The 27,731-nt window shown below is 58.0% G+C and overlaps 1 protein-coding gene across 5 annotated transcripts in view; it reads left to right on the plus strand.

Moving 5' to 3' along the window:
• Positions 1-11,864, plus strand: part of CTDSPL (CTD small phosphatase like) — a 56,818-nt gene extending 44,954 nt beyond the window's left edge. For 3 of the 5 annotated variants that reach the window (XM_051977887.1, XM_051977904.1, XM_051977914.1), the window contains one exon: positions 365-5,138. In XM_051977887.1, the coding sequence (XP_051833847.1) occupies positions 365-922 (558 nt within the window). In that variant the 3' untranslated portion in view covers positions 923-5,138. The other 2 variants (XM_051977896.1, XM_051977920.1) reach the window with 1 other exon arrangement.
• Positions 11,865-27,731: the final 15,867 nt, after the last annotated feature.

Consider the following 27,731-nt stretch of genomic DNA (forward strand, 5'->3'; position numbering starts at 1 on the left):
TGCTGATCGGGCTCCGCCGCTAAGGGCACAGCCCCTTGGAAGACTCGGCCCCCCCTCCGGACGAGGGCCAGGCTTGCTGGGAAGTCCTGGGTCCGAGGCTCCGGCTGGGCAGCTCGGGCCAGTCTCTGACCGGCTCCCGGAGCCTAGGACCTGGGTCCGGAGGGGAAGGGCCGCCCCCGCCCCCTGACAGCGCCGGGTCCTGGGGTTAAAGCCGGGTGTCTCCTGGGGCCCCGGGATCCCGGAGGGAACCCTCAGGAAAGGCCGCCTTGGGGCCCCCCCGCCCCCCGAGGGACGCCCTGCCGGGCGCCGTCCCGCGGGTCTGAGCCGCCTCCGGGCTCACTCCTGTTTCTCTCCTTTTCTCCAGCCCATCAGTAACGCCGACTTCATTGTTCCGGTTGAAATCGATGGAACCGTACACCAAGTAAGTACCGGGGCCGGGCGGTGGCGCCAGCGCTTCTCCTGCGGGCCGGGCCGCGGCCCCCTCCCCTTGGGCCTCTCCCTCCCTCCCCGACCCGGCCGTGCTTGGGAAGAGCTGGAGCCTCCGGGAGGAGCCGAGGGATGGCGGCCCCGGCCCCTCCCTAGCTGGGGGCCTTCCGGGCTACCCCATGAGCCTGGCTTGGGAGAGCAGCCCGAGAGCCGGCGATGGACGTTCCCCTGCCGGGCCGGGCTTCTCCGTCCTGGCTGCTCTTGGATGGGGCTGAGCGAGGGGGGGCCCCCGATGGTCCGTGGGAGATACCCCTCTCCCCTCGGTTTCCCTGCTTGTCTTCCCCAATGTCCGGTCGGAGGTCGGCGGACATCTTTCCTTCCGACTGCCCGATTCGCTCTCAGAGCCTCTGACCGTCGCCCCGCTCCCCGTGAGCCGCGGCTTCCTCGGCCCAGCGGCCCCGTCCGTCCGCTCGGCTCCAGCGCCGAGGCCCCTTGACCTCTTCCGGCTCGGTCCGAGCCTCAGAACCGAACCGAGTGCGGGAAACGGGACGAGGTTCAGTCGGCGCGAGGGCTGGCTTTGCTTGAGCCTTTCTCTCCGTGACCTGCCGCTGACAGGTCTCTGGCCTTTCTAGCTTCGCCGGGACTGGGGGGGTTGGTCACTGAGCGGTGCGCACGTCCCGAGTTCAAGTCTGGCCTCAAACACGAGCTGGCGTCTCGAGCAGGTCATTCAATCGGTTTGCCTCCAACTGTAAAACGGGCGTGATAGTGCCCAGGGATGTCGTGGGGCCCTTCAGCCCGGCCCGGTTAGCGTCTGAGCTCGGGCAGGGACCCCGCCTCTCCCTGGGCCGGGGGAGTCCAGGCGTGGTCTGTCCGCGGCCCCCGACAGAGAGAAGGCGTCCGGGGCTGGTCTGGGCCGTGGCCATCCCTCCTCTCGGATCTGTCCCTCCTTGACCTTCTCTAACCCCTTAGGTACGATTTTATATCGGACTTGGCCGGGGCCCTTTCAGAGGAGCTGGTAGCTCCATTTCACAGACCTAGAAACTGAGGGGGAGAGAGCTGGGTGAGGGGCCGCCCCTTGCAGCCAGAGCGGGGGCCTTTGAGGCAGGAAACTCGGGGCTAAGTCCCTGGAGGGCCCCGGGCCTGCCTCCGCCCTTCCCCTGACCTTGTTGGGCCCGGCTGCCCAGCCAGCGGTTAAGCAGAGGGCGGGAAGGAGGCCCTCCCTTCTGGGAGCGTGACCCGGGTGACGTGCGTGGGCCTGGAGTGCCAAGGACGGTGGGCACGGGGCCACGGGGGCCTCCCTTAACGGAGGTGGCCGCTCCCTGCCTCGGGCCTGTCCACAGGTGGAGGGTTAGAGCAGCGTCTGGGCCCGGAGGCCCCTGCAGCGGGCGGCCTTGTGGGGGGAAAGCGGGAGCCTCGGCTAGAGCAGCGTCTGGGCCCCCCCGCCCTGGAATCGCTGGCCCCCCAAACAAAAGCAGCTCTCCCACCCTTAGTTGGGCTTTATTCCTCAAGTAGAACTTGGAGGGATTTGAGTGACGGCAGAGGGAACAAAACATGGCTGACTTTTCTCTTTGAATTCAAGGCCGACTTTTTGGAACGGACTTTTGTAGGGCAGACCCCCGGGGAGGGCGATTCTCAGTTCCCGGGGACTCGATCTCAAAGCTGCCAATGGGGCGTCAAAGCACAGTGGCCCCCAGGAGTTGCCGCGGCCTGGCTACCCATCATGCACCGCAGAGCCGGGGCCAAATGCAGACATCACGGGGGGGTTTGGGGGCCCTGCCGCGGACCCCGGGGAGAGCCTCCGGGTCCTTTCGCCGCCACCGCCCCATGAGTCTGTGATGGGTTAGAATCGGGGGCCATGGGGAGGAGGGAAACCTCCTGCGTCTGAGACGATCCCCCTGCCTCGGCCTGAAGCCGCAGAAGGAGGCCGGGCCGCCTCGTGGGCTGGACGGGGAGCGCTCTCTGCAGGCTGTGGGGTGACCTCCGGACGGGGGTGCTCTGGGGGGGCCCGGCTCGGAGCCGGAGGGCACTCGGTTTACTTCCAAGGACCACGTTCTCTCCAGCGCTTAACCCAGGGACGGGTCCAGGTGTGGACATTCGTGGCAGCGGCAAATATGGTCTCGTTCTTGTTTATAACACGCGCCACCCACTGGTCCTTCAGGCCACTCGAAGTGCCCGGCTACGGAAAAGGTCACGGGGCACGTTGGCTGTGGGAGAACGGTTGTCTGTTCCCCACAATTCAGCAAGAGTACGGGGAGCTGGACTTAGGCTAAGTGGCGGCTGCCCCACGCCCTCTCCCTCTGTGACCTCTGTGTGGGCTCAGCCAAGGAAAGCCAGGCTGTTTCCAATCTTGTCATCACTACAAGAGGTGGTGCTTTAAAGTGTAGAAAACCTTCTGGGGAGAGACCCATGACCACGTTTGCTGGGAGAGGGGCCCGCGCGCTGGCCCCCGCTCCCCCTCCCCCCCCGGGCGCTGACCAGAGCCGGGACGCAGCGCGGGCCCGGGGCAGCTGTGGCGAGCGTCACGGAAGGCCGAGTCTACCACGAGCTAAGCCACGTCGTCGATAAGGCCACGGGAGCCGTCCTCCTGGAAAAGGCTGTGACCTGGTTCAAGTAATCCAGGATAGGCTGGGCCCATTCTCATTGGCCTATTCTTGGTTACTTGCACTCGGGCACAGCCACGCTAAGCGGCACCAGCGGCGGGAGGCCCGGAACGCCGGTGGACACCCCAGAGGACGGCCGGCCGACGCGGAGGAGCAGGAGCCGGCCCTCGGCCAGTGGCCCGGCCTGCACAGGCGAGCCACGCTGCGGAGGCGGGATAGTGAAACGGTGTCACGTGAAAGGTCTTCCCTGCAGGCCACGGACAAGGGCCACACCGCCCACATCCCTGCAAAAGTTCAAAAGTTCCGGCCTGCTCTGCCTGCAAATGGGTGTGAGCACAAAGGGGAGCTGGGCCCAGGCCGGTGAACATGCAGGGGAGCCGGCCCAGGCCGGTGTGAACATGCAGGGGAACCAGGCCCAGGCCGGTGTGAGTGGTTAAACCAGGCCCAGGCCGGTGTGAACATGCAGGGGAACCCGGGCCCAGGCCGGTGTGAGTGGTTAAACCAGGCCCAGGCCGGTGTGAACATGCAGGGGAACCCGGGCCCAGGCCGGTGTGAACATGCAGGGGAACCAGGCCCAGGCCGGTGTGAACATGCAGGGGAACCAGGCCCAGGCCCAGGCCGGTGTGAACATGCAGGGGAACTGGGCCCAGGCCGGTGTGAACATGCAGGGGAACCAGGCCCAGGCCGGTGTGAACATGCAGGGGAGGCCGGGCCCAGGCCGGTGTGAGTGGGGAGACCAGGCCCAGGCCGGTGTGAGTGGTTAAATCAGGCCCAGGCCGGTGTGAACATGCAGGGGAGACCAGGCCCAGGCCGGTGTGAACATGCAGGGGAGGCCAGGCCTAGGCCGGCGTGAGTGTCTGAGGGAGCCAGAGGCCGGGCCCAAAGCTGACTTGCTCAGAGAGAGGAGATGAGGTTTTCCTGGCCCCCGTGTCTGGCTGGGCTCTGGCACCTGAGCAGGCCTCAGAGCCCACTGGGCCGGGGGCCTCGAATGCCACTTTGAAAAAGACTAGAATTCCATTTCTAATTGCTGCAAATTCTGGCTTTTGGGGAGTTTGGGTTTTTTGCTTTGGGGGTTTTCCCCTTTGGCCGGGGGTCCCCTCTTAGCTGAGTTCATCCAGGTCCACACCTTCTTAGCCTTCATGGCTCGGTCCGAGAGGGAGCGGACCCCTTCCCACAGATGGGAAGCATCCCCATGGCCCTACCCAGCTCTGAAAGGATTTCTGAGCACTGGCGCCCAGGGGAACTGGGCAGGAGGCCCACGTCCATTTCACAGACAGATGTAGGGCAGCGATACTAGGGGAGGGGGAGGTGCGGGGTGCAGCCCGGGGTCTCCCATGGATAGAGTCTCTGCTTGGGCGCCAAAGGCCTAGGATTTCCATCCTGGTTCTTCTACTTTGTTGCTATGCGGTCTTGGCCAATGAGCTTGTGCAGCTCCTGATTCAGCAGCACTAAAATTACTCCATTTTCAAATGCTTCCGCTTCCTCCACCGGTGCCCATTGCGACCCATCCTGCCGCCCGTCCCGTGGTTCTGTTGTCCACTGTACCCTCCGCGAGTCCCCTGGCACCCAAATGTGAAATGGAAACAAGCTTGGGGCCTCCTGGGCCCGGCTCTTGGCGCTGTCGGTTCCGCTGCCCGAGGTGTGTGTTTGGCCGGGCCGGGGTGGAGGCGAGAACGAGGCGGCTTCCTCTAAGGAGCCGGAGCGGGGAGGAAGCCGAGCGCTCCCTTTCTCTGGCTGCCGCTCGTCCAGCTCGGACCCCAGCCCCGCTGTCTTTGCGGCCCCTCTTCCGTGACCTCCCCCTCAGAATGGAAGCTCTTGTGAGCAGGGATCATGCATTTGGAGCCCCTGCTCCTGGCACAGCGCCTGGCACAGCGGGCACGGGGAGCCAGGACTGGCACCTGCAGCACAGAGCCACGGTCAGGGCCCGCCCTTTCGCCAGAGTAGCAAAGATAGCCCCAGGCATGAGCCGGGAGGGGAGCAGTGGGGGAGGGGGCTTGCCAGACTTCCCCCAGCCACATCATTCCCCATTGGCTCTCTCTGAGGGAGCGGCCCAGGCCGGCCCTGCCCCCTGCTCAGCCTCTCCCGTCCTGGTCACTAAATGGCCCCATCTTTTCCCAGGTCTACGTTCTGAAACGACCACACGTGGATGAATTTCTTCAGAGAATGGGACAGCTTTTTGAGTGTGTGCTTTTCACGGCCAGCCTGGCGAAGGTTTGTCCTGAGGGCAGGGGGTGGGGCTGGATTCTGGAGGAAGGGCTCTGCCCCTCTCCTGGGGGGGCCTCTTAATCCTTCCCCCTCCATCTCCCTCCCTCCTTTCTCCTCCCCCTCCCTCTCTCCTTTCTCCCTGGCTTCCTCCCTCCCTCTGTGTCTGACAGGGGTGTGTTCCGGCAGCGTGTGCCTTGGGGGTTTCCATGGGGACTGGATCCCTGCCCACCCGGGCTGGGCTTACAATGGGGCCTCTGTTGGTGCTGGGGGCCTTGGGACACAGGCTGAGCGGCGCGCCCTGGGATTAGTGCCGTGCTGCCGTGGCAGGGACTCCCGGCGGAGCTGCAGGGGCCGCCCCGGGGGGCGAGTGTCCAGGGGCTGGGCCTGCTTCCGCACCATAGTGCCCGCTGAGGGCTCATTAGTGACCGGGGGGTCGCTCCCACAGAGAAGCAGCCCGAAGAGGTTAAGGGCGGCCTTGGGAGCTCTGCAGGGCAGGGCCTTGCCACGGGGCGGGGAAGCCAGCGCTACCCACGCAGGGGCCCCCATTGTCACTCTGCCTGCAAGGACCCAGGATGCCCCAAGAAGAGAGCTGGGCCCTCCCTCCCCCCTCTTCTTAGACCCAGCTCTCCAATCAGCATTTATTCGGGGCTCCACTTCCCACGGCTCTGCTGGGCCCTGCGGGACAGAGACCCGAGAGAGAAACGGGCCCGCCCGGGGGCCTCTGCACACAGACACGGCAGCCCGAGCTCCAGCCTCAAAGGGGCGAGCGCTTTTCTGGATGAGTGGGGGCCCCCCGGGGGGCGTCCTCCGCGCTGGGCCCAGCAGAAATCGGGGAGGGAAGCCTTGGGGTGCCGCCCAGTCCGTGGCCTCCCCCACGTAGGGGTCCCTGCCGAGGACGCCCCCAGAGCGCCTGCCGGCTGAGTTCGTCCCCTTGGCTGTGGGCAGCCCGCCGTGGCCCGCCGCCCCGGAGGGAAGAGCCTGAAATCCTTTGCCTTGTTTGGGCCGCTCTCGCCGGCCGCCCGCCCACAGCTGCTTCTGGCGGCCTCCCCGCCTCCGGCCCAGCTGCCGGGGGTGTCAGGGACCAGCTGGCCGGGCAGCGTCACAGACGTGGGCAGACCCACGGGCCCGAGGGAGGGGAGGTCGGTGCGGGCCTGGGCCCCGCGAGGGGACGCTCCGGACTTGGGCAGGTCGGGTTTTCCTCCAGACTTTTTCCTTCTTGCCCAGAGGCCCATGGACTCGGTGATTAGAAGCATCATTTTGCGACCCCCCCCCTTCAGTTCTGAGGGGCCCCCGTGTGGGGCCACAGCCAGAGAAGCTGGGCTCTCGGCGCTGAAGGCCCCGGCCGTTCCAGCACGTACCTCCCCCTCCCCAGCCAGGCCTGGCGAGCCATCCCTCCCTCCTGTGGGGGCTCAGGGGCCGGCCGCTCCCGCCAGCCTCCAGCCTCCCCACCCACTCCGTTCCTCCTGACGTGCCTGTGGTCACTTGTCCGGGCTCTGCGGCCCTCAGAGGCCCAGGATCAGGCCCCCGAGCTGCAGGAGGGGCTCGTGCTGTCCCGGCCTTTGCTCTGCCCTGAACTGAAGGCTCGGCAGCGTCCCTTAGGGACTGGCAGGAACTGCCCCCTGAGCGAGCCCCCCCAGGGGCCCCACTCGGGCCTCTCTCAGGCAGAAGCCCGGTCCCTGCTCCCCTCCCACCCCCACACTCCCGAGGTGACGTTTGCTGGGGGCTAGAGGCCAGAAGGGAGACCTTGTGGGGTTCTCGGGCCACCTGGGGACAAAGAAGCAGCACCTGGGCCTTCTGCTGGTCTGTGCAATGGGACAGAAATGAGGTGAAGCCTTGGGAAAGTGCACCCTGCCCCCTTGGCCCCCCAGTGGCCCTCGAGGAGTCTGGGAAATGGGAATTCTCCCTGAGGTGAATGAGACGCAGACAGAGACGGACGTTTCGGTGCCCTCCTGGTCCGGGCCTAGGGCTGCACTCCCTTCCCTTCCAGCTGCGGGCCCCAGGCCGGGCTCGGACCCCCGGACCGCCCGCCCCTCCAACCCCTCTTTTGTTTCTACAGTACGCAGACCCCGTGGCAGACCTGCTGGACCGCTGGGGCGTGTTCCGGGCCCGGCTCTTCCGAGAGTCCTGTGTTTTCCACCGAGGAAACTACGTGAAGGACCTGAGCCAGCTGGGCCGGGAGCTGAGCAAAGTGATCATCATCGACAACTCTCCGGCCTCCTACATCTTCCACCCAGAGAACGCGGTAAGTGCTTCCGCGCCAGGGCCTGCATGGAGCGAGGGGCGCTCTAGCGGCCTCCCTCCCTCCCCAGCTCCCCTCCCAGACCGGCAGGGGCTCCTCGGGCTGGGCCCGGCCCCACCTTCTGCATATAAAGGAGGGGCTGCACCGTGGTCAGGGAGGTTCGGCACCGGGTCTCACGGGCCCCGGGAGCGCGCCCCCGGGAAGTGCGAAGCTGGGCGTCGGACCCAAGTGGCCTTGCTCCCTGGTTGGAGGGCCTGAAGCTGGGGTCGGGGGGCTGCGGGGAAGAGGGAGTCAGTAACCGAGAGCTCAGCCCCCTCTGCTCCCCTTTTTATGACGGTCTGGGGAGTCCCTGGGAGGCCTCAGGAACAGGAAGTGTTCTGGATGAAGGGACGCTCCCTCCCCCACCTGGGGCTGGGTGCGGCCGTCTCCCCGCGTGCCCAGCGACGCCCTGACACACACGAGGGGGCCCGCCTCCCACTCGGCAGGGTCTGGGACCGAGCCGGCCGCTAGGAGACCGTGCGCTGGGGAGCGCCCGGCTCTTCCAGGCCACGTCCCCTGAGCGTCCAGAGGGGGCACTTCGGTCTGGGCGCCGTGCAGCCCAGGGCAGCAGGGCCATCGTCCCGCCCTCCCGCGCCCCTCGCCTTTGGCAGGAGATGGGCCTGGGGGCCCGGGATCCCGGCCTGGGGGAGCCTGAGCAGAGACTGCGTCCCTTCACTCTTCCCATTTTTGCCACTCGATTCCTGATGTTAGGAGGGCCCTCCCCAAATAAAATGTCCTTTGGGAAGAGACAGGTGGAGAGGTGAAAGCCTTCTGGGTGATGGGCTCCCCCTTACCACGGGGGCGAGCAGGTTCCCCCAAGAGGAAGGAGTGGGGGGGCTGGGCAAGGGGAGGCCCAGAGTGCCCAAGAGGGCTTCCTGATTCCAGTCTGTCACCGTGTCCACGTTTCCAGGAAGCCGCTCCAAGGCCACGGCGTGGGGAGAGTCGCTGGGTTGCCGGGCTCAGGTCCCCTCCCCATCACAACAGAAAAGACCAGAGTTTGTCAGCAAAGCGCATAAATGAAGGGGGTCAAGCCTGCTCCTCAGGGGTCCCCTTAGAGGCGAGCGAGCCGGCGGCCTCCCCGGGCCCGGGCGTTCGCTGACAGGCCGTCGCGTGCTCTGTTCCAGGTTCCCGTGCAGTCTTGGTTTGACGACATGAACGACACCGAGCTGCTGGATCTGATCCCCTTCTTCGAAGGGCTGAGCCGAGAGGAGGACGTCTACGGTATGCTGCAGAAATTCGGCCCCAGGTAGCCCTGGTCTCGTCCCTCCTTCCGCCCTGGCCGTGGCTGTTGCCGAAGTCGACGCGGGCTCCGCCCATCTCCGCCATCCCCGCTTGGGAATGGACGCTGGGAGGAGGCAGGCTCTGCCGGACCTGGAAGGAAGACGAGCAGGGGCGGGCGGGCTGGCGGGCGGCCCTCGGGGCCCCGGGGCCGTCCCCCCAGGACGGCCCCGCCGAGCTTCCTGTCTGTCTCCTGCGGTGTAGTTGATCATGCCTCTTTTTAAAAAGGAAAAGAAAATCACTATTTTAAAAAGGACCTCTTTTCATGAATTTCATAAATAGAAACACGTTTTCCTGGATCGCTTTTTCTTAAAACATACCAAAAAAATGAATGAATCTTGATGTGTTTCAGCAGTTGAACCCCTGCTCCCGACTGTCCTTCTTCCAATTCGACATCCAGACCTTCTCCCTCCTGTTCCTGCGCAGAGCAGTTGAACGGACTCTGAGTTTCTTTCCTACTGAATGAAGTGCCTTTGGAATGTTATTTTGAGATAAAAGTTAATTTTTGTATACTGCGTATTTCCAGACATCTTTTAATCTTTTATTGTCTAACTGCTTTAAAAAAAAAAAAAAAAAAAAAAGGAGAGTTTTATAGAGCATTGTAATATATGATAACTAAAAAGGCGGAAAGAGAGGGCGGCCAGACGCCGGGGGGCGGGATTCCCCGCCCCGTGGCCACGCCGAGCCTTCCCCTGGGAATCTCTCGGCGTTTCCCGCGGTTCCGTGTTCGTCTCCATCGTCTCCGTCCGTCGGGCCGGCCCGGAGGCTCTCTGCGTTTGTGCGGCCCGAGCGCTCGAGGGAACGTCTCCCGGCGGGGAGGTGTGGGGTTGGTGTTTTTGGCAGCGCTCGCGGATCGAGCTTCCGATCCCCTCCCTCCCCACCCCGAGACGTGACGCCGTCCCATCGCTTCTCCCGCCCAGCTGCCATCCGGACGTCCTCGGCAAATGCGATGATAAAACCCCCCGTTTTCTTTGGAGGCCAAAAAAGAAATCTTTCTACAAGTCTTTCCTTTCAAATAGCCCGCTGGGGTGAGCTGGATATCACGTCGAGCTGTTCTGGGAGCTTTCTCTTCATTGCTGCTACGTTCCGTCGGCTGACGGAACCACCCCGGCGGCTGTGATACTGTTCTTCGCCACCGTGCCTACACCAAAAACCCACTTGCTTTGATCTGCCAATATGGGAGCACCCCCGGACCCGGGAGTGCTCCCGTCTCACCTTCTGGGGGAACTAAGTGACAAAAATGAAGCGTCTCTCCATGGCATCCGTTTTGTGGTAGTGAGTCCTCCCCGCTGGGGCCACCCTCGTGCCAGACAACGGGGGAGGAAGAGCGGCCCTCGAGATGTTTGGGAACGGCAAGGGTCCGCCCCCTCCCAGAGCCGGGAGGCTCACCGGGGACTCGGCGGGCCGAGAGCCTTCGTTCCCCATCCAGCGCCCGTCGCCCTCGCCGCAGAAAAAGGCCAGCTGGACTCATCGCTTCCCAAAGAACCGGCCCCTCTCACGTGAGCAGCGCCCTTGTCCCGGGCCCTTCTCCTGCAGAGCATCTCTGGTGGAGAAGGGGGGCGGATGAGCCCAGGTCACGAGCGGTCCAGCCGAGGTCAGAACCAGTTTTTTGCTTTAATTTGTATTGGATGCGGAGCAAAGAACCTCCCTGCCAAAAAGCACCCTCCGCGTCGCGGGCGCGTCCACCATGGGCCTGGGAGCGACAGCGTCTCCTTCCGTGATGAGTGTGGGCAGAGCCGCCGTTCAGTGCTCATTCATCCAACCAGTGATTGACCCCATTGCCTTAAATGTCTGTGAATGAATGTTGATCCTAAGTGTCTTTTCATGTCTCAAGTCGTCACGGACACAGACCTTGGAACTTCTGTTCTGGCCTCCGGCGGACAGATGGATTTCAACGAGACACAACCAAATCGTGTTCTTTCTTGGCGACACGGGACCGCCTTGAGAGAGGAGAGAGGGCCTTGAAGTTCACGAAGCGGGAAGGCCGGCGCGCCATCCTCAGCCGAGCGATTCCCGGAGGCTCTGGCGGGCGGGCGCGAGGGCCGAGCTCGGCGGGGCCCCCTCCGGCCGCCTCGAGATTCCCTTTTCATTCCCGCCGTGTCTGCTGGGGCCGGACACGCGGCGTCAAAGCACCTACACTTTAACGAAGCAATAGCGTCGGAGGCCAGAAAAGGAGCAGAATGTTTGCTTTAAAAAAGGAAAAATGGATACGGGTATTTTTAATTATTGCCATTTGTTAATTTATAGGCCTTCAAAGTAAGAAAAGGTTCAAATGTTGTATCTACATGTGCCATATGTCTCCCTCCATCGCCAAAGCAGTCCTGAGTTGAGTCTTGTGTCGAGCCCGAGAAAGGGGCCGTGGCCCCCGGCCTGTGGGCCGCCTCGGTGCCTTTGGGGGGCCAGGCAGGACGCCTGGGGTGCTGGAAACCCACGCGAGGGTGGCCGTGTGAAGCAGGAGAGGGGCCACGGTGCCCCAGCTTCTCCGGACGGTGCCGGGGTGGCCCCGGGACTTTCCCAGAAGTCTGGGAGCGCTTCCCCCTCGGGTTTTCCGAGCAGTGTTTTTGTTCATGGAGAAGAAAGGTTCCGCTGGGCCGGTGGAAGGGACAATCCCATCCTAGGGGCGCCGGGCGAGGCCGACGACGGACGTGGAGAGGAGGGAGCCGTGGGACGGGCGGGCACGGCCTTCTCCGTTTAAGGCACTTTCTGGCCGACGCCGAGCTGCGGCCCCCGGCGGGCGCGGGGAGCTTCCCGGCCACTGATGTCCCCAGTGCTGGGTCGGGCGGGAGGCCGTGGCAGCTGCCCGGGCTTCTCCTGGCTAACTATGCAACCTGAGCTGTACGGTCTTTGTTACGTTGTGCCGGGAACTCGGTGCATCTGCCTGGTATGTTCCGGGAGCTTCCTTCGCAGCTTGAGAGCCGGCCAGCGGCGGGCGAGGGACTTGTCCGGCCGGCCTGGATCTGGGAGGACCTTGGTGGCGGAAGGAGCCTGGAAGAGCGCCGGGCCGTGGGAGGAGGGCCGTCACTCGGGAGGGCGCCACGCTTTCCTCACTGTCCAAAATAAAGAGTTTTTAACAACGAGAGGCGCGTGCTGTGGTTCACTGTGGGCTGCGCTCCTTCCCCCGCCGCTCTCCGGGCCCGGCGGCTCGCCAGCCCCCTCGGCGCCGCTCGCTCAGTGGCAGCCGGGCCGAGCTCCTGTCAAGGTCTTTGCTTTTCCTCAGCTTTTAGGTTTGCTTCTCCCGACGTCCCTCGTGCATCACCCCAAACGTGGCTCCTGGAACAGGAGGGACGCGTCGGGGCGTTCTGTCAGCACCGGCTCCCCTGGAGCTCTCGGGGACAGGAGCCGGAGCCTCCGGGGAAAGTGGTCTCCCTTTTTATAAAAGTGGCTGTGAAACCTCCGGAGCTCCAGCCACAGCCACAGAGACCGACCCTGCGGTAAAACAGGGTCCTGTGAGGGGGATCCTGGACAGTCCCCCCCCAACTGTCCGCCAGGATCAGCTCAGCCGTGTGGGGCTAAAGCTCCCAGGTAACGGGCTGGCCGAGGTCAGGGCTCCCCGTCCCAGAAGGCTTTGCACCGGGCGGGCTTGAGGGGGAAACATTTCTAGAACATGCTGGGAAGATGGAAGTGCCAGATGCTCTGAATACCCCTCCCCCATCTGGTTCAGCCGGCCCAGTCCCTAGAGATACCCAGGGAGACGGACGGGGGGGACATGAACCCCTGGGTGCAGAGTCTGTGAGACTGAGAATGAGGGGGCTGGTAGTGAAGGGGTTATAATGAGCGCCGGCCCTGGCCGCAGATCCCCCCCCCCCCCCAGGCCCGGCCGACGTGGGGCAAGTCCCTCTCAGGCCTGTGCTTGCCACAGGGCGCCCATCGAGCTCCTCCGCTGCACTTCCCCTGGCATCCCACGTGCAGCCTGTGGGCAGCAAGCACCTACTGTGTGCAGGCTCTGGTCAGATGCACACACTCCGGGAGAGGCCGGGAGGTGGAGGCGGGGCATAACGGGGGTGGGGGGGGGGGTGGCAGGAAGGCAGGGGCGGAGTCCCTGCAGTGACTCAGCTACAAAAGGGACAGGAGGGTCCCAGGAGAGGGGGGAGGCTTCTCAGTGGGCCCCGACCTGAGGGGAAAAGCACGACTCGAAATCCCATTGTGTGTGAGCCCATCTGGCTTTGGATCTGCAAGCCCAGTGGACAGCCGGAGCCAAGGAGCCGGGCACTGAGCTGGCTCCTTCCGTCCTCCCCAAAGCCATCTGTCCTCCTGTCAAAGGTGCTCCGGGGTGCCAGGGAGAACAGGAAGCTGGCCGTGGCAGGATCCATAAATAGCACCAAGCCTACGGGTGCCTCTGGGAGCCAGGCCGCAGCAGGGGGCACAGAGTGAGGGGGGAGGGGCACACGGGGCCACACGGAGCCCCCGCCCTCAGCAGCCTGCATCCCCCCAGTATATGAGTGAAGGAAGAAGGACCAGACAGTGGGGGTGGGGAGGAGGGGGGAGAGCAGCCGCATTCGCACAGAGAGCTGAGGCGGGGCTCACAGGAAGCAGGTTCCCTGCCCACAGAGGGCAGAGATGAGGATGCCCCGGGGGCCAATGGGGCCTGACCATAGAGGGGCCGGGGGGGGGGGGGGGGGGGGGGACAGGCTAGAGAGGCCCCCGGCCCTTCTGTTCCAGGCCGCCATTCCTGGCACGGACGGTCTGCTTCTGCAAGTGCAGAGGTAGCCTCTCAGTCCTCCCAGCCAGCCTCATGGCCTTCCTGCTTCTCGGTGGTCCCGGCAGGCCGGCCGCCTTCAGAGGCCTCCCTGAAAGGGGGCACCCGGAGTCTGCTTCCACCCAGACCTCCCAGCGTGTCCCAGGCTCTGGCGCTCCTCTGTCCCGGTGGCCAGACCAACTCCCCCCCCCCCCCCCCCCCCCCGCCATTGCTCTTGGTTCCGCCCTTGGGGCCAAACAGAAGCACCCGAAGGCCTCTCCTCTCGTATTCCTCCTGGGCCTTCCTCTCACCGGAGTCGGGACAACCCCCCAAGGTGACCGGTACCCCCAGGAGCTCGGGATCCTCCCCACTGGCTCAAGCCCCACTGCCTTGTGCTTCAGCTCCCCCGAGCCGCCTTCCCATCAGATTTCTTTGTCAGAAGAACACTTCCTTCAGAGCAAATGTCCCAGCATCCTCCCCGGTGCCCCAAGGTGCCATCTCCTTCCCTCCTGCTCACCTCCCCCTCCCTGTTCCCTCCTGCCCACCTGCCCAAAGGATCATGGGAGGCCCCTACCCCAGTTTGGCTCAATTCCCACATTGCCTGGTCCGCCCAGCCCCCCCAAGTTCCCGGCCAGCTTCCCCCGGCCTCCCTGCTGGGCCGGCCGCCACACCTGGCCTGCATTCCTAGCCCCTGGCTTGGGGAGACGGCCACGGGAGAGGCCCAAAGTCCAGGCCTAGGGGCTGGCGGGGAGGGCTGAAGGTCTTCAGAACCTCCCCCTTTACCACGTGATGTCACAGAGGCCGGTGAAAGTGCTTTTCACTTTCAGACCAAAAGTGGGGAAGAGCTCCAAGGGGCAGCCGCCGAAGGTTCCATGGTGGGAGATCCCTGGCACGCGGCTGCTCCCCAGCCCACGGCGGACCCCCACAGAAGGCCCCTGGGCCGGCTTTCCGGGCTCCCAAAAGCAGATCCAGCTTCCCCAGGGAACACTAGAGCGGGGAGACGTGAGTCCTTCATCTCCAGCCTCTAGCCTGGAACAGGCTCCTTGAGGACAGAGAGCAGCGCATTTTAACTTAGGCCCTTGGTACTTGGCCCAGAGCCCGCACACAGGACACGGACAAGCTCGCCACGGGTTCCCTGGCGCTCCCTTGGCTAGGCCCCACTAGGAGCACTCCCCGAAGGTCGAGCTCCCCAACGCGTGGCTCCTACTCAGAGTTCTTGGGACTTAGGCTACTCCCAGCCTGCTCGTGAGCTTCCCACTGATTGTCAGTAGCCTCGCTTCTCTTAGCAAAGGGGTCGACTCCACGGGTAGAGTAAGCTCCCCCAAAAATGCCCCCCAAAGTCGGCTGCGGAACCTGCCAGCAGCCCAGGCTCAGAGTGGGGACAGGCTGAGACTCAGAGTCGTGCGTGGAGCCCATGCGGGACCCCGGGGAAACGCTCAGTTCCTTGTTTATGAAAATCCTGGGATCTCGAGTCCTGAGCCAACATTCTTTGGTTCCCGATGAGTCCGGCTTCCTCCCCCGGCTGGCTGGTCCTCCCGCCCGTGTTTGTCCTCCATGTGTCTGGGTCGGGTGTCTCCTCCCACTCCCAAATATCCAATGACATGGACCGTGGGGCCAGGGCGACTAGCTCACTCCCTCGGGACTCCCTCCCCCGTCCCTGTTCTCTTCTGGTACAGGCCTAAGGGGGCTCTCTGGGTATTCCCGAGCCTGGAGGCCTCCCCCACCCAGCCGACCACCCACCGACCTGGACTGCAGACAGTCATTTCCCCCAGTTTTAAAAATCCACCCGAGTTATGGTTGGTCATTTGGCAGCTAATCGGTCAAAGTTCTGGCCCCAATCAAAGAGGACATAGAAGGACATATGAAGTCACGCAAAACACTTCCATGTTGTGTTGTGAGAGAAAACGCAGCCCAAACAACCAGGAGAAAAATAAAGCTAAAAAGTGCTCCTGAATCTGCATTCAGACTCCATCCGTTCTTTCTCTGGAGATGGAATGCATTTTTCTTTCTTTCTTTTTTTTTTTTTTTTTTTGGGGGGGGGGGGGCCTGAGGTAACTGGGATTAAGTGACTTGCCCAGGGTCACACAGCCAGGAAGTTTTAAGTGTCTGAGGGCAGATTTGAACTCAGGTCCTCCTGACTTAAGGGCTGGGGTTCTATCCACTGCGCCCCCTAGCTGCCCCTATGGATGGCATTTTTCATCATGAGACTGTCAGAATGGACCCGGATCATTGTGCAGCTGCTGCAAATAGCTCGGTCACTCACAGTGACCCTCCATGACAGTATCGCTATTTCTTTGGACACTAGTGTCCTGGTTCTGCTCATTTCCCTTTGCAGGCCTCCTCATCAGCATTTCTTAGAGCACAGAAGCATTCCATCCCAACTCGGTTCAGCCATCCCCGCTCAATGGGCATCCCCTCAGCTTTCACCTTTTTGCCGCCACTCACAGACCTTCTGTAAATATTTTTGAACGAATGGGTTGTTTTGGGTTTTCTCTCTCTGGAATACAGACCTAGCTGTCGTCCTGCTGAGTCAAAGGGGATCCGTGCTTTTCTAGCTTTTTGGACACAGTTCCAAATTCCCCCCAAAGTGCTTAGATTACTCCACAATTTCACCAACAATGCATTAGTTTCCTAATTTTCCCGCATCCCCTGGAACAGTTGTCATTTTCCCTTTCTGTCATATTAGACATCTGCTATGTGTGAGGTGGTACTTGAGAGTCATTTGCATTTTTCTCTGATCAATAGTGATTTAGAGCATTTTTAATGTGTCTATCAATGGCTTTGATTTCTTCTTTTAAAAACTGCCAGTTTGGGCCACTACGTGATACAGGGGATAGAGCCCCAGTCCTGAAGTCAGAAGGACCTGAGTTCAAATGTGACCTGAGACACTTAACACTGCCTAGCTGTGTGACCCTGGGCAAGTCACTTAACCCTAATTACCTCAGAGGAAAAAAATTGCCAGTTCATATCCTTTGATCATTTATCAGTTGGGGAATGGCTCTTGTTTTTATAAAATTGACAGTCCTCTACCTATCTGAGAAATGAGGCCTTTTTCAGAGAAACTTGCTATACAATTTTTTCATGATTATTTGACAATGATTATTTATTTAACAATCATATTTCCAATTTTAGACATCTAATCATATTAATTGAGATGGATACGTCAAAGCCTTTCCCTTATATTCTTCCTCTTCTCCCCTCACTCAGTCTCCAATTTTAGAAGCTATCTAGGAATCTAGAGAGGTTCAGGAATTATCCTTTTCAGGGTCTTCTCAAGTGCTTCATGTGAAAGAGCTTCCAAAAAATCCATATGGCACAGTTCACAAACAACTGGAAATGAACATTCTTAGATCCAAATACAGATATCCTTCTACAAAATTCTCATGTGACATATCCTCAACTAGGTCTCGGTGCTTGCAAAAGACTTTCCCCGAGCCCTCACCCATTAAAAAAAAAAAAAAAAAAAAAAAAGGTTAGATGAAAGGAAAAGAAAATCAAACTTCCCATTTCCAAAGAAAAACTTATTCTTATTTTCCAGTTGTATCTGATTTTTCACGGTCCCATTTTGGAGTTTTGTGGGCAAAGATACTAGAGTGATTTCCCATTTTCTTTTCCAGCTTGTTTTACAGATGAGTAAACTGAGGTAAATAGGGTTAAGTGAATTGTTTAGAGACACACAGCTAGGAAGGGTCTGAGGCTGGATTGAACTCAGGGAGATGAGGCTTCTTGATTGCCCACCATTCTATCCACTGCTCCATGCATTTGTGGAACAACCAAATAGTTTCTAATTCACCCTACCGGAGGACACACAATGTTTTTCTTATTTTAAAGCCAACCTTGACTTCTTTCTTTATTGTGTGATGTGCCCTGACAGTTTGTGTAAGATCTTTGTGGATTGTGGGTTCTGGGACCCCCCTGGATCCCAGGGACCCAGAATGGGATTGGAATGGTGAGGGTCCAATTTTGGGGGGGGAGCAATTGGGAATAATATCCACGGCACATAGACTATTCAGACATTAGACGTTTGAAAGCAAAATCCTAGAATCTTGCAAGTCACAGGAAGGCAGTACAGCTCCCTGTGAATACAGAGGAGCGATTCTACGACAAACCCAGCCGACCACACTCAACTAAGCCTGGTGTTAAAGAGCTTTCCTCTACCTCACCATCATGTAAGGAGAAAACCTCAATCGATGGCAAGGATCACAAGGCTGAGCCATGGGATGAAAGGCAGAAAACTTCTTGTGAAGGTTGGGAGCAAGTCACATCTCTAGGACTATGCATAAAAACACTGAGTCAGTGAAACGAACAGAAAGTTCAAGCTAAGGCCCTCCAAGGGAATTAGAGTGGTAGGGGGAGAGAGATGGAAGGTGGAGGAGGAAGGGTGACTGAGATATTGAAGAAAATGGATCTGAGAGAGACAGCCACCAGCAGGAATGAGAGACATAATGGGGGCAATCACAACTCTTCCAGGAAAAGGCTCCTTCTGTTCTCTCATCTCCTGTTTGGCAGGTGACAAGCCTTAGCCCCCATATCCCGAGGGAAGGATGGGCTGAGTATCCCCTTCCTGTTATTCTCTTTTGATTTTAGATGGAGTATTCAGAGACAGGAATTACAAGGAACCACATGAATGGCAGTTATCCAGAAGTCCTATCGGAATCCCTCTGGTGACTTGGGGTAACGCAGTGGCTTCCAACTGAAGAAGTGCTTGCCGATGGACGAAGAAAGCCCATGGCCCAAGAATGGCGACAGCTTCAGGGAGTGAGACCCCTTGTGGCAGAGAGAATACCATTGTGGACTCCCAGACGCTTAAAGAATCCAGAAGAGAGCACCATCGAAGAGAAAGTTCTTTACGACTCGGAGAAAGGAGAGGAGGAACTCCTCTGTAAGGGGTGAGCTCGCCCTTTAGCCCACACAACTCACCACCTCGTATTCTAAACTTGAGCCCACTTGTCCCGGGATATATGTGTGTTTACGAGCAGAGTCTGCTCCCCAATTTGGAGGAAAAGTTTTTGTACCAACCCTTCTTCCTCTAGCTTTAGTTATCGCGTTTCTAAAATGAAGTCTGCCTGACAAATGGAGAGGCGGGAGCTGAGCTTACTGATGAGGGCTCAAGATCAATGCACTAGAAATCCAGTCCCACGGAATTTCTCCAGAACCTTGAGTGACATTAGGTCTGGGCGACCCAACCTATAACTGGGAGTGGAAATTGGAGGAGGGGGCCGATGGGGAACGCTACCCTGAAATCTTCAGATCAGCTGCCACAAAGAAACAAGTCCCTGGGAAACTCCACGATCTTGCTTTGTCATGGATAATGCTAAACTCACGGTCAATATAGTTAGATCCTGAAGGGATCTGAGAGATCGCCCTAAAACATCCCTACTAAATGGGTAGGGAGGCTCTGAAGTTCTCTCTAGAGACATCCTGAACTTCTTAATGTTGTATATAGTATTGGGGTGCTGTGTCTTGGTGCATAGAAAAATATTCAGAAAGACCTGAATTCTAAATCCAGCCCTGCTGCTTCCCAAGTTTTTGAAGCCCTTAAGCCCCCATTTCTTCCTAAGTGGTAGGTGGGCGGAGCACCCAGCCCTCCTCCTCTCCTAGCTGGCTCACTCATCCATCCTGTGTTTCCTCTGGTTGGCTGGGGCTTCCCAGCAGGAGCTGCCTTTCTCTGGGTTGGGGGGATAACTGGTGGGAGCAAACCCTGTGCAACTCCCAGATCCACATCACTCGGCTTCCCAGCTAATCACTCAGCCAAGATGATTCCATTGACTTAAAAAAAAAGGCAGAACACAACATTACACACACAAATCTAGGAAACTCTCCACGAATGTGCACAATGTCCACAGGGCGAATGGGCCCAAACATACAGAACCACGGCATGGAGTGCAGGTCTGGGATGGCCCACAACTCTGGACAGTGGACCTTGAAGTCCTTGGTTTCCCCCATCACAGCTGGATGAGCTGTTGTTCTTTCTCCAACCAACTGGCTTAACCACAAAGTTCCTGATAAAGGGTCCATGACAGGTCACAAGCCTTCTGCAAAGCAGATCCCCTCCACTCCTGTCCAGAGAAGAAATCCGCCATTTTCTGGCATATGGAATGGGCCAATAAGGAGGATGGTAACTGACAATCTGACTAATTATAACTCAGAACAAAGGGAGCCTTGAAGGGAAGGAGTGTCCACTGGGGAGCACACCTCTTCTTGTGAGAATCTGTGAATAAAGAACTCTTCTGTCACTTAAAAGAGCCTTGGCTATAACTCTGCTCTGGGGCAGCAGTGCGCAACGGCAGCTCCTTCCAGGCGGGCTCCCCAACCCTGCCGTGCTTCCAGGAGCCTTTTGATGACACTACTATGTACAAACAAGCTGTAAACCTGATGGACTGGAGATAATCAGGAGAGGGAAGGCCCTAGAATTAAGGGAGGGAAAGGAAAGAGGAAGAGAAGCAGCATTTATTAAGTGCCTACTAGGCACTATCTTAAATACAAATATTAACTCATATGAGATAAAAAGGGTTCCCAGCTCATGAAGCACTCCAGCCACCTTTCCTCTGATCTTATGTTTGTTCTCTGTGGGACTGCTTTTTCAATATTTTCACACAACTGCTTTTTTCCATCAGTGGACTCTTGAGAGCTCTTTACATAGCTATAAATTCAGTGAGCATTTCTAATCCTGCTTAAATTTCTTTACCATCACTCTCTCTAAAAAGGAGGAAGAAAATATTTAATCAAATATGGATTGTTTTTTCCTTCATCATTCAGAGAAAACTCCACTTAGAGATCTTGATTTACTCCTATTTGGCAAAAGATGTTTTCTTCACCCGATCAGCCTCCTACAGATTCATCTCACTGCCCTTCCTAAAACGAGCACAATACCAGGGCAGGGTAGGCTAGGACCATCACTCCCTTGTTGCGGCCGCTCCATTTGTTAGGGCTGCCTAAGTGTGCATTCATTTTCTTGGCTCTCAAACCAGACTTGACTCATACTGAGCTAATCCTCTCCCCGCCCCCATCCTGCTGCTCCCATGTCCTGTCCTTGTGGAGCCAATTGTACTGACATGTATTTATTCCCATCATTTTGTTGAGGTGGGAAAGGGGACCCCAAAAGTATGGCGTCACAGACCGGTGCCCGAAGCTCTCAGAAGAATTTGCAGGCCCTCACATTACAAAGCGGGCTTGGATTTCCAAAAGAAATTAGCAGAGAAAGAGAAGCAAGGAAGTCATTTATCCAGCTTCTGGCATTGAGATGCTAATTTTATGGCACGAGGAAGGAATGTGGTTCTCCTTGGCCAGATCATTAGCGACCATTTTATCAGCCAGCAATGAATCGAGGAGTGGTCTTAATCTCGAGTTTGATCTGTGGGACTGTTCGGAGGCCAGGAGGTTATCTGAGGAGTGGTCAGAATCGGGCTGGGTGTGGGAGTTTTCTGAGGCAGACTCCAAAGCCAGAAAATCCAGAATCACCGACTCCTCCCCCAAATCAGGGGACCACAAAATCTTATATCAATTTCATTTGCAGAATCAGACTTTGAGCGGGGAAAGACAGCCCAGGGATCAGCACCCCATACAAGTCTGTCTCCCAGCTCCATGACCCCCACAGCTGTAATGAACGTTCCATCCACACCTCCAGGTTCTCCACCCGCTTGAACCACAGCTGTTGGGGGAATGTGGTTCCCCTGACCTCCAGGGCCTCTCTCGCAGGCGGGCTCTGCTGCCCAGGAAACGAGGGAACCACCCCTCGGGCGCTCAGGGGAAAATAAGACCACTGCTAGAGAGCGGTGACCCCTTATCCTCAGTCCTGGGAAGGGGGTACCAGGGCTGCTGTTGGGTCATGTCCGACTCTTGGTGACCCCGCCATGGACCACAGGACACCCGTCCTCCTGGGCTCCACCATCTCCCAACTCTGTCCAAGCTCCTGTTGCTGCTCCCCGTCTCATCCTCTGCCTGCAATCTTTCCCAAGGTCAGCGGCTTTCCCCGCTTGTTCTCCTTAGGAGCTTCAGCATTCGCCCTTCCAGTGAATGTTAGGCACCGGAGGGGGGATTACGTAACTTTCCTGGGGGAGCACAGTCAGTGGGAAGGGGGAGCACTGAAGCACCTGCTAGGAGCGAGGCACTCTGCTTCGCGCTTTATTACAATGAGCCCCTCCTGCTCCTTTACTATAATCGGCCCAGTCTCCGAGGCTTTGCTGAGTGTAGCCGCAGCTCATCCAGCTTTTCATTATTTGTCCTTGGCCCTCGGAGTTGGTCTTGACGAGCCCATCTTTACCTAATTCTGGGGGTCCCTCCTCCTAGCTCGCTCCCAGACCTGTCCCCAAGGCTTCGGGTTCCTCCCCTTACTCCCTAGATCCTGCCTGGGCTCCAAAGCCAAAGGCTCCTTCGGTCATGATTTGTTGCACCGGCTCGAGCCGGTAGAACAGCAACCGAGTACGCGGGAAGGATTCTGTGACGTCACTCCCGCGTGTCGATTGCGCTGTCAGGTTTCCCAACCTAGTTCACGTGCCCGCTTCAATATCCTCTCATCGATCCTCCCAACAAGGCGTTCAGTACTTGGCCCCGGAAACCCGGCCCCCGGGCTATGATTTCCGGGCTTCCTCCAAGAGCCCCCCCAACTGAACCCCAGGCCTTGGCTCTGCTCATTAGCGCCCCCTTCATCCCGCCTTCCTCGCTCCTAAACGCCGGGCTGCGCGCTGTCTCCCATCAGACTGTCAGCTCCTTGGGGGCTGAGCGCAGTGTCTGGCACACAGTGGGCGCATGGCAGATGCTTGGGTAGACAGAGTGACTCCGGGCCTGGGGGCGCCCCTTAGCGGCCCCTGCCCGGAGCTTTAACTCTCTGAACAAAGGGCTGGTTCGGCTGCAGAGAGGCCAGTGGGGACATTCCCGATAGCTGGGCCAAGGGGCCGGTCCACAACCTAGGGCTCTTCTAGGCCCGCCGAGGCCAGTCTGACCATGGCTTCGGTCCCTTCCTTCTGCAGTCTCAGTTTCCACATCTTTAAGAAGGGGGTGGTGACCAAGGCACAGATGTGCGCATGCGGCGCTTCTCGGCCATTAAAGCCCAAGTAGCCTCTGACGCCCCCTAATGGCAGCGGCACTGCCATCCGCGTCCGCATGCGCATAGCTCCGCCCGGCCCAGCCGCCATCTTCCGAGGGTTCGTCCCGTGGCGCCGGTGTCGTTTCTCCAGACTAGGAGAACAGCGGGAGCTGGGGAATGACGCCTTGCCTTCTCTCTCTTCTCCCTGGGGTTGCCCCGCCCCCAGACCCATAGATTAGACCCACCCGGAGCCACCAACGGGAATGGAAGCTCATTGAAGGCAGGCACACAGAAGGCGCCTAACCAATCCTCTCCCGGGGGCCTCGAGAGGGCGTGGCCGCGCAGGACCTCAACGAATCCAGCAGCGGTCCCCTCCCGCCTCTGGCCTTCCTGAGTTTCCCCATAAGCAGAAAAAGAAAGGAAAAAAGGGGGGAAGGCGGGCCTGAGGCCGACACCAGGCGGAGGTGGGGGTGAGGGTGGGGTTTATGGATGGAGGAGAATCACTGAGAGGCGGAGGACCGAGCGACTAGAGCGGCCAGGGTCAACGGCTCAGCCTTCTCGGCTTCCGGTTTTCAGTGGCTCTCCGTGACGCACTTCCGTTTGGGAAGGATTGAGATAGGAGCAGGTTGGCACATGCCGTCAGGAGGCGGGGCTGCGATTGAGGCCGGGCTCTGGGGGAGCCGCAGGAGGAGGGAGGGGTTCATGAAGGCAAGAACGAGGTTCTTAAAAGGGTCGAGTTCCGGAGCCTCCCACGCGCGAAACTGCCCACGCAGAGGTGGGGGCGGGGGTGGAGTCAGTGAGGGGAGGGCGCGGACGCTCGTCCAGGACGGAGTCGGAGAAGATGCTTGTTAGGCTTGGAGGCTTCTCCGATCGCGGAGAGGGCTCATCACGTGCAAGGATTAGGCTGTGGATTAGAACCAATGAGGGCTCCCGTTTTTAGGGGGTGTGTGTGGCGCTAAGTGCTAGGCGAGGGTATCCTCAAAACCACCCTGGAAGGGGGAGGTGGCAATTGTGCCCATTTTACCGAGGGGGAAAGTGAAGCCCGCAGAGCGGGCGGAAGTGACTTTCCCAGATCTCTTGGCTAATACGGACCTGGGTCAGATTCGAACTTGAGATCTTTTGGGTGGAAAAGGGAAGAGAGCCGTGTTGAGTGGGCAGAAGACCCCAGAAAGCCACTTCGGAAGCCTCCTCGGGCACTTCCACACCCTCCCCCTCTCAGTATGGATACCCTCTGTATCCTCCTGCTCGTGCTAGCCTCCGATGACCCCGTGCCCTGTCCTGAGCCCACCCTTTCTGCCCTTCGCTATTTCACAAGGATTTAATGGTTGTTTCTCTTTGTCTCAAGCCCCCACTCCCCCACTCGGTGACTCTTGGGGATGACTTCGGGCTCGAGCAGGATTTCCTCCCTCCCTTCCCCCACACGTGTCGCCGGTGGCCCTTGGCAGACCCCCCTCTGGCTGCCTTGCTGGGGGAACTTTGGGGGGCCCTTCTTGCCTCCTCGCTGGACCCCATCCATCCTGAAGTCAATAGTTGGTCAGAGGGTGAGGTGCTAGAGTTCGTGTGACCTCAGACCCTCACTTGCTGGGTGAGCCTGGACAAGTCACTTCCCCGTGCCTCAGTTCCCTCAGCTGTAAAATGAGCTGGGGAAGGAAAGGGCAACTACTCCATCTCTGCCGAGAAAATCCTCCAAATTGGGTCACAGCTGAAAACCACTGGCTGCAGTCACTCCCCTATTCAGTAACCTCCTTCTGCTCCCTGTTAGCTCCAGGATCAGGTCAAGCCCCTTAGAGTTCTTTGTATCCTGGAGCTTCCGACCTTTCCAGTCTGATTCTGCAATTCTGCAAACCTGGTTCCCGACTGCTCCTCAAGACACCTCGTCTCCCAATTCCACTTTCTTGCTGGCCTGGAAATGCCCCTTTTCATCTTCTCCGCTTCCCTGGCTCCTTTCAGGCCAAGGCTAACATGGGTCCTTCCCAATCCCCTTTAATTCTGCGCCTTCCGGAAAGGGACCTGTATGTGCTAAAATGTTTGTGGCCGCCCTGTTTGTAGTGGCTAGAAGCTGGAAAATGATTGGATGCCCATCAGTGGGAGAATGTCTGGGTAAATTGTGATATATGAATGTTATGGAATATTATTGTTCTGTAAGGAATGACCAGCAGGATGAATACAGAGAGGCTTGGCGAGACTTACATGAACTGATGCTAAGTGAAACGAGCAGAACCAGGAGATCACTTTACACTTCGACAACGATACTGTATGAGGATGTATTCTGATAGAAGTGGATTTCTTTGACAAAGACTCAGTTTCAATTGATAAATGACGGACAGAAGCAGCTACACCCAAAAAAAGAACACTGGGAAACAAATGTGAACTATTTGCATTTTTGTTTTTCTTCCCGGGTTATTTTTACCTTCTGAATCCAATTCTCCCTGTGCAACAAGAGAACTGTTCGGTTCTGCAAACATATATTGTATCTAGGACATACTGCAACATATTTAACATATATAGGACTGCATGCCATCTAGGGGAGGGGGTGGAGGGAGGGAGGGAAAAAATCGGAACAGAAGCGAGTGCAAGGGATAATGTAAAAAAAATTACCCTGGCATGGATTCTGTCAATATAAAGTTATTATAAAATAAAATATTAAAAAAAAATTCTGCGCCTTCCGTCTCTGGGTTACCCCCGAGGATCCTGTTTGTCACACTTGTTTGCGCGTTGCCTCCCTCATCAGACTGGGCCCATCTTGAGAGCATGGCCTGCTTTTCCTTTTATCTCTGTGGCTCAAGCATGGTTCTGGCACACAGTAGGTGCTCGTCCGTGTTTGCTGACTGGCGATACCTGAACAGGTGGAATGGCTCTGGGTCTGGTACAACTGCGGGGATAGCGTCTCAGGCCGCAACATCTCCCGGCTTAGAGGGGAACCACCCTCCAATTTTGTGGGGAGCAGGAGGGATGGACAGCTTTCTGTTGAGACAGAGACTAAGTCAGATCCAGTAGCTAGCAGAATGACGCTGAGCCAAAGGCCTACGAGCATGCACTGATCTCACTGTCACTTAAACCATGGCCATGTCCAGACAAGAGCCTTTGGTTTGGGGCGATTGGCCCATGATGGGAAAGTGTCTGGCTAATGTCCAACGAGTGCTCCAGAAATTTCCATTTCTATGAGTTTTGGAACAAACCTGAATAATAACCCATAGGGGAATATGTGAACATTGAATAGGAAAAAATCATAGCCCCTCCCCCCCTTGACATTAGGAGAATTGAGTCAGGAAAGACTTTGAAGCTCTGACTCCCCTTCACACTCCATTGTGACACAATGAAGGACAGAAAAGAAAAAGAATGATCCAGGTGCTGGCCACTGATGCATCCTTGTCCCAAACTCCCCTGGAAGGGAATTGTGTTTTCTCACTTCCTGCCTATGCCCTTGTTAAAAGTCCCTATCTTCCAACAACGGGCCTCCTCCCTAGTCTGGGGCCTGAGCCACAACCAAAAAAGCTGTAAATGCCAAGTTAACTCCTCTCTCCCTGGAGTAAAGGCAGCAGCTGTAAAATCTTGGACTAATTGCATTCTCGGCTTCTGTATTCTGCCGAGCTAAAACCCTGTAGAAGTTCCTCGGGACCGAATTTTTTTTGGACAAAAGTCCCCTTTCTGTCGGCAAACCAATCTCTGTCTTGCTTCAGTTTCTCTGGTATTACGAAACCTCAGGAACAACTGGAGGAAACTGCACTGTCCTCAGATTGAAAGGTAGGAGCTCCCAGAGAACCTGCAGAAAAAAGGAGTCGAAGACAGAAACGTTCCCCCAGCAGATCCCAGGCCCAGAGAAAGACCCACCCACGAGTGGGACAAAGATGGAAAGATTTCTGCCTTGCTACAACTGTAGCCTTGAAGGACATCTCACTTATATCCGTGCCAAGAGGTGGAGGAAGGATTAGTGTGGGGTTGAATTCCAGAGACTGAACCCCGGGAAAATGAGAGGGAGCCCCGAAGGAGGTCAGCAGGACTGCCACCAATTCCTCCAGGGACTTCCATTCAGACTCGCAGGACCCTCCGCAGAATCCTGGGATGATGGTGCCCGTAGATTATGTGCAGCGCGCTGCCCAGTGGGCCTCCGGGGACCGTTCTGTTCCAGTCATTTTAGAAGACTACTTTCGTGGGCTGTGGCAGGCTCAGGCCTTGGAGGACTGGGTGTCAAGGCTTGAAGATAGAGTGGAGCACACTTGAAGTCTCTCAAAGAAGCTGTTAACAGGAAGGCAAACATTGTGTCTCCGGCACAGCCGAGGAGCCGCTAGATGGCTCACCAAGTGGAGTTGGAGTCGGGAATATTCAAGTTCAGATCCTTTGTCACATCCTTAAAGTCTAGAGCAAATCTCCCTAAGTTTTCTTAATTGTTAAATGGGAATAACAATAGCACTGCAGGCCAGGGTCGCTGGGAGGACAATGAGATCTTATTTATAATAAAGCCCTTTGGGAACCTAAGTAAATGCCGGTTATTACCTCCTCGTGGGAGCATCACAGCAAGGGCAGCGTGATCCTGTCTGTTCCGGGCTGCAGACAAGCCTGCCCACACCCCCACACCTTGACCAGCCAGGGAGCCCGCTCAGTAACCCACAGGAAGATGGAGACAAGTGCGGCGGTCGGGGGCAAGCTCCACCGCCGGTACTGTGCCAAGTAACAAAGGGCAAAAACTAGCCCTGCCTCCATGGAACTTGGGTCTCCATGGGGAAGAGACCCATCAGTAACTGGGTCCACACAAAATGCAAGGCAGAAGGAAGGGCACTCGCAGCTTTGGGGCTGGGAATGGCGGCCCCAGAAAGTGGCGCTGAGCTGAAAGCGCAAGAAGAGAAAAGGGGTCGCTGGGTGTGCGGTGGATAGAGCACGCCCTCCCCCAGGCCTTAGCACCAGCTGTGTGACCCTGGGCACAGATTGCTCTATCTGACCCAGATTGCCTCAAGAGAAAAAAAGACCCCCACAGTCCGATCGTCAAGACTTGAAATGCCAATGAGGGACTTTGGTCCCCAAGGGAACGGTTGCCCCTGGAGTTGAGTGTGTGTGTCTGGGGGGCAGGGAAGGGGTTCACGGTCAGAAAGTCACTTTGGCCACTTGGGGGGAGGATGGGTTGGAGCAAAGGCAGGGGAGCAATTAGGAGGTGATTGTACTAGTCCAGGCTAGAGTTGAGGAGGTCCTGCTCCTGAGTGCGGCTGGGAAAGGGAACCTCGGAGAGCCTAGAGCTCCATGTGGAGAAAT

This window comes from Antechinus flavipes, chromosome 1 (genome assembly GCF_016432865.1).
Source record: "Antechinus flavipes isolate AdamAnt ecotype Samford, QLD, Australia chromosome 1, AdamAnt_v2, whole genome shotgun sequence".
NCBI classification, from domain to species: domain Eukaryota; kingdom Metazoa; phylum Chordata; class Mammalia; order Dasyuromorphia; family Dasyuridae; genus Antechinus; species Antechinus flavipes.